Raw genomic sequence first — 13,885 nt, 5'->3', positions numbered from 1 at the left:
TGGTGTGCCAGCTCTGCCAGACCCTCCTCCAGGCCTGGGGGGGATCACTCACGGCACGACGGCTTCAGTGACCTCAGTTATGCCCTAAGCCACTCTAGCCCCTTTGAAATTTGGAGAAAAAAAAAAAAGCACTAGACAAGCTTCAAGTGGACAAAAACCTGATGCCTTTGGCATATCACTCAGTGAGAACAGATGTTGGGCTGAAAGCCTTATCAAGGTGTTGGATGGTGTGCGAGCCCTCGGTACCTACCCCTCGGCCCCCTGGCCGGGGCCACAAGCCAGTCCGTACTGAGATGCTTTTGGGGGCCCCAGTCACCTCCAAGTAACCTCTAGCCTGGACTTGGAGTCTGAGTCCAGGCAGGTCAAAGGTTTAGGAATCCAGCCTTGGGCAGTTAAATACAGCCAGGCCAGTCTGGCCCCAGATGGTAGTTTTGACCCTGTTGGCAGCAGCCTCTGTATAAGCACAGCCCTCTGCAGTTTGCAGACAGTGTACTCATCCCTCACCACATGCAGCCCCACACAAGAATGGTGTCATTCCCCCATTTCACAGATGGGGAGCTTGAGGCTCAGAGAGGCAGCACAGCTTCCCTAGAGTCCCACAGCCAGAGAGTATATCAGAGCCAGAGCTTGAAACCGGGTCTCCTGTCTCATAGAAGATCTCTCCATGGAAGGGGAAAGCCAGTGGCTTCTGTCCAAGGAGACTGAGGTCTCTGTCTCTTTCCCTCCCCAGAGACGTGTGCAGTCAATAACGGAGGCTGCAACCGGACGTGCAAGGACACAGGCACTGGCGTGCGATGCAGCTGCCCCATTGGATTCACACTGCAGCCGGACGGGAAGACATGCAAAGGTCAGCATGTGGAGCTGTGTGGGCGCCCTGGCCCGTACTGGCCTGGCCAAGAGCCTCCGTGTGCTTGCATAGCCGGGCCCAGGGCTGGGCTGAATGGGGGCCACGTGTGGCTGTGGGAAAGGACATGTGGCAATCATTTGCGTTGCTGTTGGAGAGGCCAGGAAGAGGGAGGGCTGGCCAGCAGCAGGGTCCCCGGCAGAGTTCGAGAGAACGCAGGTCCCACGGCACATTGGCAGGTTCCTGGGCCAAAAAGGCACTGATGTCAGAGAATTTGGCTGCACACTGGGTTAAACAGTTAAGCCAGCGTCTCTGCTGTGGGACTTCCTGGGCCCTCAGTGATAGTGTGGCTTCCCAAGTTGCGTAGAATGTGGCGCGTTTACGAACCCCTTGACCTTTGGTTGCAGTGGGTCTTGCAGAGCTGGTGGGGGCAGTCTGGTACAGGGCCATCTGGGACACGCAGGTCTACTCATGCCAGGAAAAATAAGGACAGTGTGTCACTACTGGGGGGGGGGGCGAGGCTAGGGGGATCCCATCTGAAAAGATAAGGACTCGGCCAGGCACGGTGGCTCACGCTTGTAATCCCAGCACTTTGGGAGGCCGAGGTGGGCGGATCACGAGGTCAGGAGATCGAGACCATGGTGAAACCCCGTCTCTACTAAAAATACAAAAAATTAGCTGGGCGTGGTGGTGGGCAGCTGTAGTCCCAGCTACTCAGAGAGGCTGAGGCAGGAGAATGGCGTGAACCCGGGAGGCGGAGCTTGCAGTGAGCCGAGATCGCGCCACTGCACTCCAGCCTGGGTGACAGAGCGAGACTCTGTCTCCAAAAAAAAAAAAAAAAAAAAAAAGATAAGATAAGGACTCAGGACTTCTGCTTGTCATCGGAAAATGAGGAGTCAGGAAGACCTGAGAGTGACTGTGGTTGAAGGAAGGAGGGACAGGGCTGGGCTGCCGGTGGCTGGCAGTGAGGAAGGCAGAGGTGTATCCTCCCACTTGTCCCCTGAGTCACCCCACAAAGACTTACTGAGTACCTCCTGGGTTGAGGGGACCCTCGGGAAACAGGAAGCCCAGGGAGCTGGGAGAGGAGAGCTGGGTGGGCTCTTGAGACAGCCCTGCAGATGAGGAGGTCCAGCTACCCCCAAAGGACAGACGGAGCCCCAAGAAGCTGTGGGCCCTGGGGCAGGGTGTTAGGCCTGAGTGCCAGAGCCCCCTGTGCAGAAGGGTGAGGGGCAGTGCTCACTGCCCCCAGCATCGCTCCAGACCACCCTCTAAACGCCCCCACCCCAGCGCTGGGCAGTACTCCCACACTTCACCAGGAAGGGAGAGCCTAGAGAGCAGGGCGTGGAGGGGAGAGGAACTGGAACTTCCAAAGTCCCGTCAGGGAAAATATTGAAAGTGGAGGTTAGGGTGACTTAAAATAGCTTGAGGTGGACTTTTTTTAAGCCTGTAAAAATAAATGTCTTTTTGTACAGTGTATGACTTCTCCCTTGCCAACTTGCTGGGAAGAACTGAGTGATTATTGACAGAAATAACAGTGCTTCCGCCTGTTTATTTGAAAATAAAGCCCTTCTGTGACCACCGCTCAGCCTGTTAATAGCCTTGGTGCGTTCCTGGCAGGCAAGTGGGCAGGTGGGTGGCGTCTGAGTCCTCACCACATGACTCAGTGCCAGGAGTGACTGGCCGAGGAAGCCCAAGGTCTGCGCAGATCTGGGCATCTTCACAGCCCAGCGATGGCACAGCCTGCCAGCATTTGCCTTCGGAGGGCCAGAAGGGCAGGCAGAGCTTAATTCCTCCGGCAAGGCTGGGGCTGCTGGAATGGGGTCTGGAGGCCAGGGGCCACCCTGTCTGGGCCAGAAGGGGGCCTGGTGCAGGGCAGGCATGTGGCCCAAGAGGGGGCTACTGGGATTGGGGCTCCCACTGCTGATCCCTAACCATCCCTCTGTAGCCCAAGGGACACTCGTTTCCTCCCGCTCTGCTTCTGGCTCTGAGGGTAGGGTGGCGCTCAGAAGTGATGTCCACAGCCCCAAGGTGACCCCCCAAACCCCCCCAACCCAACCACATTTCCTTTGCTCTTCAGTCGGGGCCCTTTCACCAGGCTGCCCCACTCAGCCCTTTGGCCAAACCTCCTCCATGGACGCCCAGCCCTGGGCCTGTGGCTGCACTCAGAGCCCTTAGGGTCCTGGCTCCCACTGGCCAAGGTCAGAGATCATCTCACTCACTCACGGAACTGGTATGTTTTCTGGGCTCCTATTGTATGCAGGTTCCAGTGAGACAGGATGAATAAAAGAGACGGTTCCTGCCTGTAGGGGTCCTCTACTGAGTGCGCAAGACAGGTTTTCATTTTTAAAATCACTCAGATCATTGAGTATTACAGACTGCTTGGTGTGGGATAGAGAAGTTCAGTATGGCAGGAGGTTGGGGGAGGCCGGGGAGGGCTGAGGGGAAGAGGCGTTTATCAGGCAATGGTGGGCGCAGGGGAAGCATTTTCAGCACTGTGACTGTTGCCAGAGGCCTGCGGGTTCAAGGACCTGGGACTGGGAAGGATGCAAAGGAGGCGGGCCAGATGGCGCAAGGCCCAGGGCTACCCTACAAGCTTGGCCAGGTCCCAGTCAGCACTGGGCAGGGGAGGCTCACGCCCAGGTTTTCATTTTGAACTGACCCTGGCCACAGTGGGGTCACAGTAGGGTCTGGAAGAGCAGCCAGGCACAGCTGCTGCCACTCAGGCTCGTGGCAGTGCCAAGGCAGGACTGGCAGCAGACATAGAGAAGGCAGAGACTAGACATGTCCATAGATGCCCACATTTCAGCACCAAGGGACTGTCTAGAACTGCCCAAAGGACCACCTCAGGGAGCCTGAGAAACCAGACGGTGGCCTCCAGCCCCAGGGCTGGTGTCTTTGGTGTGTTCCCAGCCCTGGCTGGAGAGGCACAGGCAGGAGGATTCCCAGCAAATTGAAGGCCCTGGCCCCAGGGTCTGGCTCCTCGGTCAGGTGCACACCCTGATCTTGGCAGGGTCTGGGGAGGATCTCAAAGGAGAGAGTTCAAAGGCTCCATGTTTTCTGAAAGCCAAAATGTCAATGTCAAGCAAGAGGAGTGGCTGGAGAACAAAGGTCACAGTGGGCTTGGACAACTCAGGGCTGCAAACCCCGGGCAGGTGGGGGTCATGGGGGCAGGTGGAGGCAGGGGTGGGAAAGTTGGGAGGTTCTGTCTAAATGTTGGGGACGAGGGGGGCCTGGAAGATGTGCCTAAGCCCTCGTCTCAAGGGCTCCCTGTTGGGTAACGTGCCCGTTCGGTGTTGGGAGGCGGTTATCTTGCTAATCGGTCCCTCCAAGAGGAAGGGGATCCTGGGCCTCATGAATAAGGATGCAGGACTGCTGCTTGCCATTGGCAAGTGAGGAGTTGGGAGGATGGGAAAGTGACTGTAGCTGAAGGAAGCAGGGAAGGGCTGGGCTGCTGGTGGCTGGCAGTGGGAGAAAGCAGACATGCATCCTCGCTTCCTCAGCGGGAGCCTGCATTTCCCTCAGGGACACCAGCCCCTCTTCCCAGCATCTCCAGAACAATCTGGGAGAACCCCCTACCCACCACCTGTTTCCTCTCCTCCCTCTGCAGTGCTCTGGGCCAGGCAGGCCACAGCCAGGGCTTTTACCCGAGTGGGAGCAATGATGCCCTCGAGTGACCGCCAACTGGCCAGCCCCGCCCAGCAGCTGGCCCTCCCTGCTGGGCACTCCAGGATGATGCCAGCCCATGACCCTGTGCCCTCCCTCTGCTCCCACCCAAAAGTGCTCCCCTACATGGTCCCCCACGTGAGATGGGCAGGAGGGAGCCAGAACCAGTATCCTGTGCGTCCCTGTAGCTCACCCCATCGCCCTGCCCCCATGCATATGCACTCAAGCTCCAACCCTGGGTGATGCACACAAATAGTCCACTCAGTGGCCCAAGACCCCACCCTTCCCTCAACCCTCAGACCCGCTCCATTGTCTGGAATCACCCTGACCCATTCATTCATTCAGTGAGTGTTCCCAGACACTCACGCTGGGCCCTGGGGCACCAGACAGGAACAGACACCCCCAAGTCTGTGTCCCAAGGCCCTCTCATGCCCCCAAAGGCAGGTCCCGTGAAGAGGGAGCTACTGGCTCTGGAAAAACCCTGGGAAAGGCTTTCTGGAAGGGCCGTTTTTCCCAGGGCTCGGGTCAGCAGGTGAGGGGGTACTGGGTGTGGTCGCTGGAGTCCAGGCTGCCAGGGTAGGAGCCAAGCAGGCTGGAGAGAGGAGGCAAGGCCGCCTGGCCAGGCTGGAAGGGAAGCGCTGGGAGCTTTTGCAGAGGGAGGGCCCACATCCTAGCAGACTCAGAATGCTGGCCAGCAGGCAGGGACTCAGCCAGATTTGTGTGTGGAAGGTGGTGCTGGCTGCCTGGCGGGGGGCGGTGGGGTGGGAACCCAGGGAGGAGCAGAAGGGCAGAGGGGCACAGAAGCTGCACCCCAGGGGCCATGAGCCCAGCACCTGCTTCACTATATCCTGAGGTAGTGTGAGGAGGGGTCTTCCCTCCATCCTGACCCCCAGGCAGCCAGCTACACCAGCCTGGGCCTCAGGCAAACATGCCTCTCTCTGCCTGTCTGGTTGCTATGACAGCCCCTTAGCAGACAGGCCCAGATGGGGCAGGGGATGGGGCTGGGGGTTCTGGAAGGCCTGAGGCTCCACTGAGGAGGCAGGAGTGGTGAGAATGATCACGTGCTGCCCCTGTCTGCTTAGCAGCCTCAGCTCATTTCAGTTTGCTAAGGATGCTGGGAGAGGCGATGCTAGGAGAGGCACCATTTAGCAGCCCGGTTTGCAGATGGGACCCTAAGGCTCAGAGAGGTGCCTTTCCCTGCCCAACATCACACAGCCAACTGAGGCAGAGCTAAGATGGGCCTTTGTTCTTCTACCTGAGACTTCTATCTAGAAATTCCCCATCTACCTATAATCCCGGGGCTGGGGGGGAAGGAATGATAGAGATTCCTAAGGATGCTGGGAGAGGCGATGCTAGGAGAGGCACCATTTAGCAGCCCGGTTTGCAGATGGGACCCTAAGACTCAGAGAGGTGCCTTTCCCTGCCCAACATCACACAGCCAACTGAGGCAGAGCTAAGATGGGCCTTTGTTCTTCTACCTGAGACTTCTATCTAGAAATTCCCCATCTACCTATAATCCCGGGGCTGGGGGGGAAGGAATGATAGAGATTCCTAAGCCTCCTCCCTGGACCAGCACAGCTAGGCTTCATATCTCTTTCTTGGTGGCTGCAGGGCCAGCGTGACGTGCTGCAGCAGGCCCGTCTTTGGGTTTGGATGGTGCTGGCTGAGACCCAGCTCCTGCGTGTAGTGCTGTGACCTTGTCTGTAAAATGGGAGCCCTGTTGTCTGGGCTGGTTTGAAGGTCACATGAGATGACAGCAGGAAGTACATGGCATGTCCCTCCCCAAGGCTCCCAGAGAGCCACGTGGGCATCTCAGCCCCACACTCCTCTAATATTCTTGACCAGAGATTTGACCTCTAATAGCCTGGTTTTGTCATCACTGGGGGGCATTCCCTGGAAACATTGCTTTAGGACTTTGGGCAGGTAGCAAGTCCAGCCTGTTTGGTTTGAAGAAAAAAAGTGAGAGTGGCATAGGCCGGCCTGAGGTCGGAGGAGCAGTGCCAGGAACAAGTTGCCTCTACGGGGCCCAGTGCCATCTATAAAGTGGGGGCAGTCTTACCTTCCACACAGAGCGGTGCCAGTGACACTGGACAGGGCCTTCAGGTACCTGGCTCAGCAACCATGCCCAGGACGGGCTCTGCGGATGCTGGAATCTGCATCTGGCAGGTCTGCTGAGACATGGCCAGTGACCAATAGGAGCTGCTCTTCCCATTGTCCTCCCTGGAAGGGCCTCTTCCACTGCCTCCTTTTTGCTTCTCCAAGTCAGGGTGAGACCACCGTCCTGAAAGCTAGCACCGATTATTATTTTTTTTTTTTGAGATGCAGTTTGACTTTTGTTGCCCAGGCTGGAATGCAATGGCAAGATCTTGGCTCACCGCAAACTCCACCTCCTGGGTTCAAGCGATTCTCCTTCCTCAGCTTCCCGGGTAGCTGGGATTACAGGCATGCACCACCACGCCCAGCTAATTTTGTATTTTTAGTAGAGATAGGGTTTCTCTGTGTTGGTCAGGCTGCTCTTGAACTCCCGACCTCAGGTGATCTACCTGCCTCGGCCTTCTAAAGTGCTGGGATTACAGGCATGAGCCACTGTGCCCAGCCAGCACAGATTATTTTTTTAAGCTACCCCGCAGTGTAGAAATAAAACCTCTTATTTTTGTTACTCATTGCTGGAGAGAGTCTGGAGGGGGTGGCCAGCATGGGGGCCTGCAGGCCGGGACCCAAGAGGAATTTGGGAGTAGCTGAGACTGTGTCCCTTGGAGAAGAGGCCCCTTGGGGACAGGGACCTCTAACGGCACAGAATGCCAGGCTGGCCCAGAGCCTAAGGGCAAAGCCCAGATGGGCCCAACAAGGGGGCAGGACCCGTGTGAGGCAGAGCCCCCAACCCTCTGCACAGCTGGGGAGCCAGCAGCCAGCCTGGGAAGTGGGCACCAGGCAAGTCAGGGCAGGAGCATGGGGGCTCACAAGGGTCAGTGCTGTGTTTACGGTGAGGAAGACATCTGTGAGTCTTCGGCCAGCAGGCCATGCTGGGAGGGAGAAAGTTCCCTGTCACTGGAGGGGTGCAAGCAGAAGCTGACAGGCAGAGTTGCTCGGGATGGCATCATTTATTACATGGGATTGGGCCAGGCAACCTTCGGAGCATACCACAACTCATTTACTGCCAAGCGAAGAAGCAGCTCAAACAAACAGGCGGGGAGTCAGGCTGGGAAAGAGGGGAGCGTCAGGCCCGCTGCATAGCCCAGCTTCCCACTTACCTTCTGAAGCCTCTTGAAGCAGGTGCTTTCCCTCTCTAAGCTTCAGTCTACTCCTCAAACAGAGGCAAAAATGCCTACTTTTTGAAAAAGGTTTCTTGAGCGCTGACCAAGCACCGGCACAGTGGAAATGTTTTGTCACCTAGTCCTCGTGATGTCCTTCAAAGTGGGTGCACTTCCTGTCCTCGCTCTGCAGGCAGGAGGCTAAGGCTCAGGGGTCCAGGAGCTTGCGGAGGTCACCAGAAGTGGTGCCTGCCTGCTCCAGCCTCCCTGCTGGCCAGGTGGCCTCCCTGAACCTGCAGATGAGAGGACATGGGAGAGTCGCCATCCCTGCTTTCTTGCCGGGCACAGCAGCCATCAGTTCCTCTCTACTCAATGTCTCACATCCCAGGCTTGCCAAGTCTCAGGGGAAGTGACGAAGCTTGGGGAGCTGACCCTTCCCGGTACAACCCAGCCCCAACCCTGACCCGTGCGAGACAGGGCCCCCAACCCTCTGCACAGCTGGGGAGCCAGCAGCCAGCCTGGGAAGTGGGCACCAGGCAAGTCAGGGCAGTGTCATCCCACGCCGCTAGCCTGTTGTCCCCTCGCTGGTCACACAAGCTGATTCTCCTGGCTCTCACTCCTCCATCCCCCTTGGCTCCCACAGACATCAACGAGTGCCTGGTCAACAACGGAGGCTGCGACCACTTCTGCCGCAACACCGTGGGCAGCTTCGAGTGCGGCTGCCGGAAGGGCTACAAGCTACTCACCGATGAGTGCACCTGCCAGGGTGAACACCTGCCATGCCCCGGGTGGCCCTCGGGACCAGCGGGATTGTGCCCCTTCCCCTCCTGGGCTGACACGGGCTCCTAGGAGGGGAGGGGAGTGAGGATGGGGCTGGGCCCCAGGGAACAGGGTCCCTTATGACTCTAGGGGACATCGAGTCCAATCTGTTCCTTTTATTGATGTGACACTGAGGCCCGGGAGGGCTTCAGCACATGTCCCATGTGGCAGAGGGAGCTGGTGGCCGAGCTCATCAGCTCACTGAGCCCCTCCCTTCCCAGGTGGCCCACGGGCCTCCCAGCATCCAACTCCTCTGGCTTCGGAAGTGGGATGCTGCCATCTGTTGGAAAGCGTTGCACATTGCAGGCAGGTGCTCTCAAACAATCCTCACCTTCTGGGAACAAGGATAATGAGAAGGAGGGGTCTGGGCAGAAGCCAAGAATCCCGGCCCAGGACAAGTCTAGTGGGATCCAGGATGCAGCGGGAGCCCAGAGGCTGGCAGTGCAGAGCGGGGTCAGGGAAGGCTACGGGGGAGAGCCCGTTGGTGAAATGCTTGAGGGGTGAGTAGGGATTTTCCAGGAGGAGCCAGGGAGGGAAACGCACCCAGGAGATGGCACTGCCAGCCTGAGGAGGTTTAGGGGACCACAGGGAACTTGGTAGGGCCGGATGAGGCCATGAGGAAGGAGACAGGTACCCTGTGAGACCCACACTGGGAGAAAGTGCAGGAGGTGGGGCACCCCACGGAGCAGGGCAGGGGCTCTCTTTCCCTCATGATTATCCAGCTGTGGTCTGGTGGTTTTGTGCCTGCGGGGTACCAGCAGTTGTGGGCAGCATGTGGCCTTGTCTGGGTACCAGGCTGTGCTTCTGCCTGTCACTGCAGCTCAGGGGCTGGCACGGGGCAGGGTGAGGCCCTGAGGAGCGAGGGCTGGGCTCCCACAAGGTCCCTGAGGAATGTAAAAGCAGGAGGCTGGTGAGAGTGAGGCCAGGGCCTGCCGTCCTCAGAATCATGTGTGCCCCAGGCCAGCCGCTCCCTTCCCCAGGCTCAGCCTTTTCGTCGTCCCTGGACGGGCATCCTGGCCGTGTCTTCTCCTCAGGGCCTGAGGTCTGGTCAGGAGTACAGCGTCTGTCCAGGCCCTATCAGGGTTCCTCTGACTTTGACTTTGTTTCTCTATTGGCCTTGCCAAGTTCTGCAGAGGGCTGAGGAGAGCCCTTGACCTTGCATCCCAGCTGCCCCCTGATAGAGGCAGGTGGCTATCGAGGAGGAGGTGAGATTGCTTGTGAGGCCCTGTCCTCACCCGCCCCACTCCCACCTGTATCTTTTTCCATCCCCTTCCAGGCTCATCTTTTTGAGGACTTGGGGCTGTGGGCTCCACAGGGCCAGCAGGGAAGGGTCCATGCTCCTTCGCTTGGCACTCAGGGGACCCCAGACACCCCCCCCAGTCCCCCTTGGGCTCCACACAAGTGGACCTGCCAGGGTGGCTCCTAGGAGGGAAGGGGAGTTCAGATGGGGCTGGGCCCAAGGGAACAGGTGCGTCCCCTGGGCACCCCATGCTCTTACCTCCTAGCCACTGCCTGGAGCACTCTTCCTCCACATTCATTCGCTCATTCCAGGCTGGTCCCATCCTTCAGCTTTTAGCCCAGGTGCCGCAAGCACCAGGAGATCCCAGATCCTCCCTGGGAGGGAGCACACTCGCCTTTGAGCACCCATGCACAATTTCTTCCTTGTGTTAATGTTTTTATAAATATGCATATATTACAAATATTTGTGAAATTACATGAGCTAATGTTTTCAAAGAATGAACTCTTAATTGCTGCGCCCAAGGAGGGGCAGGTTGGCTTCTGTTTTGCCTTCAGGGGTCCCCATCAACTGTCCCATAACAGCCATTTTCCTCAGAATTTATGGCCAGGACAGACTTGTCTCCAGTCAACATGGTGGTTCGTTTTTTCCTTTCCAGGAACAAACACCCCATGACCTTTCCTGTTTCCCTTTTTACCTTGGCTGCCAGGAAGCTCATCATCACATTTCACATTCTATCAGAGCTCCCTTTTTGACCTTTATGGGTGGCGTGTTTCCTCTTCTCTTTTTACTTGTGTGGTTTTCCTTATTTTCTCAAGAACCATCATGGTGTGATGGGGAAAGATGCTTTGGTCAGCATCCAAGAGGCCTAGATTTATGTCCCAAGTCAGCTGCCCCCCCAGGGCCCTAGGGCCAGCCGCAGTCCACTTCCTGCAGGCATGGATTCAATGCCTCTCTACCACTCCTAATCAGAGTTGACTGTGAGATAATAAAATGGCAGAGATTCATAATAATCCCTTCCATTCACAATGTTTCTGCCCTGCTCATCTCCAGAAAAGATGTGAGGTGGCTCCCAACCCAGAAACGGAAGGCCAATGGAGACACAATGGAAAATCGAGCAGCAAGAAGGAGTCTCCCATTTCCTGCGGGTCGGTGCTGTGCTGCGCCTCCACCCAGGGACTGTGTGTCCACAGATGTGTCTTGAGTGACTGAGAGTGACAGGCCGTGCCCACCCACCACTCCCTGAAACTCCTCCCCCAACTTTGTCTCCCTGTGGCCACGCAGACATCGACGAGTGCTCCTTCGAGGGGATCTGTGACCACATCTGCATCAACTCTCTGGGCAGCTTCCAGTGCCTGTGTCACCGCGGCTACATCCTCTACGGGACAACCCACTGCGGAGGTCTGCAGCCTGCCCGCCAGGGCCACCTCCCCCCCGAGGCACGCGCCTGGCCGCATGGCCACCTACACTGCACCCCGCATCCCAATGCTGCCCTCAACCCTGGGGGGCCCGAGGCCTCAGCAAGGATGGGGACTGCTGGGCAGAGGGGCTCAGCCAAGGACAAGTGGGGCAGGGCTGGGGAGACAAGGGGTAGCAGGGAACGGTTAGAGGTGGGTAGCAGGTCTCTGCCAGCGCCAGGCCTTGGCCAGATGGGCACAGGGCTAGAAACCCCATTTACTAGAGAACCCGGGCCAGGAGCAGGGGCAGCCAATACATGGAAATTCCAGACAGCTTGTTCCAGGGAGGCTTACAGCAGAGAGGGGCAGAGTAGAGGGGCAATTCGGGATCCTCAAGGGGGAGTGTTTGGCTGGGGGATGGGGAGGAACTCCAGAGGGATCCGCATGAGAAAGCAGTGGACAGAAGGAGCGAGAGGCAGCCACAGGGCTGGAGCCCGCAGGAGGGAGCTCAGAGGAAGATGCAGATAGGGGGCGCCATCCCACCATGCAGGCTGCGTGAACCCGCAGGGGAGTTGGGGGTTAATTCCCAGTCAGATGAGAAGCCTGTGGAGGGTTTAAGCAAAGGTGTGATATGGTCAGGTTCAGGGAACTAGATGCCACGTGGAAAGGAGAGTGGAATCCAGGGTACCACTGGGAAGACAGCTCCAGGCATGGGGGCGTGCACTGCTGGAGCCGGGGCAGGGTGGGCAGGGATGGAACAAAGAGGAAGTTTCTAGATGTATTTAGGAGCCAGAGCCAGGCTGCTGGGACTTGGTGTTATGTGGGCGTGGTGGGTGAAGATTGGGAAGCCAAGGACGGTCCCCCTGTCTCTTCCTTTTCTGTGACCTGGGGGTAGCCACACTCAGGATGCCAGGCCACTTGAAGATCAGACAGGGTCAAGCAAGAATGTGATCAGGACGCAGCTGGTGCTTGGGCTTCTGGAGGTAGGCTACAGATTCTTCTGGAAAGACTCTCAAAAACCTGGGCACCCCTTCCCTGGGCCTGCCGAGTGCAGGCAGCTCAAGAACTAACAGAATGTGGGGCCCGGCCTCTTCCCCCAGCTCCAGCAGGTGCTTTTGGTCAGAGGAGGAAGGGCCTTAGTGGTGACCTCCTTCACCCTGGTGTCTGTTGTACCACAGGGGACCTGGGGCTAGAAAAGGGCTTGTCCAGAGTCCCACAGTAAAATCAGTTTCACAATCCCTGGAGCAGTGCTCATTCCCTGTGCCAAAAACCAGGTTGGGTTGGAACTTTAATCGTGTGCCACCTCCTCTGCCCCCTAGCCTGGGGTGCAGCTGCTTGAGTTCAGAAAATGACTGAGGTTCCTGGGGGAAGGGACATTGGGGTCTGTGAGGAGCCTTATAAACCCAGGCGTGTGTGCGCCTGTGGCGCGTGCACTGCTCATCTGCATCCCGTGATGCTGTCCAACTCGGTGGGGTCAGGAGACTCTCTCCCTCTTGCACCGGGTGGTCCCTTCCCCTGCCAGCCGCCAGCTTACGCCTGCTGTGCTTCCAGATGTGGACGAGTGCAGCATGAGCAACGGGAGCTGTGACCAGGGCTGCATCAACACCAAGGGCAGCTACGAGTGCGTCTGTCCCCTGGGGAGGCGGCTCCACTGGAACCGGAAGGACTGCGTGGGTAGGTGGCCGCCCTGTGCTGCTGGCTCCTCCCCTGCACCTGGGCTTGGATGGGAGGGGCAGTGGCTTTTCTGAGGTGGAGGTGAGCAGGACAGCCCCCCCCTTTCCTCTGGGCCTTGCCTTCCCAGGCAGAGGTTCTCTGCTGTTGGGGTATGGCTGAGAATGAGGACTTGCAGAAAAGGAGGGGGTCCCAGGCAGAGCATGCCAGTGTCAGCCAGAGGCACAGCAACAGGGATCTGCGATGGGGAGGAAGGCACAGAGGAGATCTGGGGGTCCGTGTGCAGCCCCAGCCGTGGGCCACAGGGACCCTGCTGATGTCTCCGTAGGGCTGGAAGCTTAGAGGGAGTGGGTGTGGAGGCCTCTCTTCTGGCAGCTTCCCCTTGTCCTGCTGAGGAGGTTGAGGGGGAGGAGGAGGGTCACTCGGGGTGCAGCAGCCTCAGTGGGGCACAGTTGCAGGGGATGTGGCAGTGCCTCCTGGAAAGCCCATGGTCCCTGCACCCTCTGCGGGTGTGCTCGCAGCACTGGGTGCCCCTAGGCTGAGTTCTGGATGGGCCCCTGCGTTCCCTGGTTCCCTGTACACGGGGCCCTGTCTGGGTGCTGGGGCTGTGGGCCTGCCCTCCTGGAACCTCCACACCGGGTCCTTGCCCAGCCACACTCTGACATCCCCAGGGCAGCCTAAGTGAGCCTTTTAAATTTAAGTTAGAACATCCCTCTGGGCTCAGAACCCTACCATCCCCCCAACCCTCCACCGCTTCCACCCCCCCGTAACTCCTCCTTTGACTCTGAATCAAAGCCACAGTGCTTGGAATGGCCCGAAGGCTGCTGCCAGCTGACAGGATTGCCCTCTGCTGTCTCCCTCGCTTGCTTCACGCCAGCCTCACTGACTTTGCAGGGCCTCCACCAGCCCTCAGCCCAAGGCTGTGCGCTTCTCTTGGCCTGGAGGGCCCTCCCCCAGCGCTCCCTTGCTGTGAGGGTCTGTGAGTGAGGCCCGCCCCATCACC

The 13,885-nt window shown here is 58.2% G+C and overlaps 1 protein-coding gene across 1 annotated transcript in view; it reads left to right on the top strand.

Annotated features, from left to right (window-relative positions):
• Positions 1–224: 224 nt before the first annotated feature.
• Positions 225–13,885, top strand: part of LOC129462980 (signal peptide, CUB and EGF-like domain-containing protein 1) — a 36,986-nt gene continuing 23,325 nt past the window's right edge. Inside the window, exons 1-5 of the mRNA XM_055243436.1 lie at positions 225–285; positions 731–847; positions 8,402–8,524; positions 11,099–11,215; positions 12,763–12,885. Coding sequence (XP_055099411.1) covers positions 225–285; positions 731–847; positions 8,402–8,524; positions 11,099–11,215; positions 12,763–12,885 — 541 coding nt within the window. The remainder of the gene's footprint in view (positions 286–730; positions 848–8,401; positions 8,525–11,098; positions 11,216–12,762; positions 12,886–13,885) is intronic.

The sequence above is a fragment of the Symphalangus syndactylus genome, chromosome 14 (genome assembly GCF_028878055.3).
Source record: "Symphalangus syndactylus isolate Jambi chromosome 14, NHGRI_mSymSyn1-v2.1_pri, whole genome shotgun sequence".
Taxonomy (NCBI): domain Eukaryota; kingdom Metazoa; phylum Chordata; class Mammalia; order Primates; family Hylobatidae; genus Symphalangus; species Symphalangus syndactylus.
Note: the sequence above shows the minus strand (reverse complement) of the source record. Positions and strands in the feature narration are given on the sequence as shown.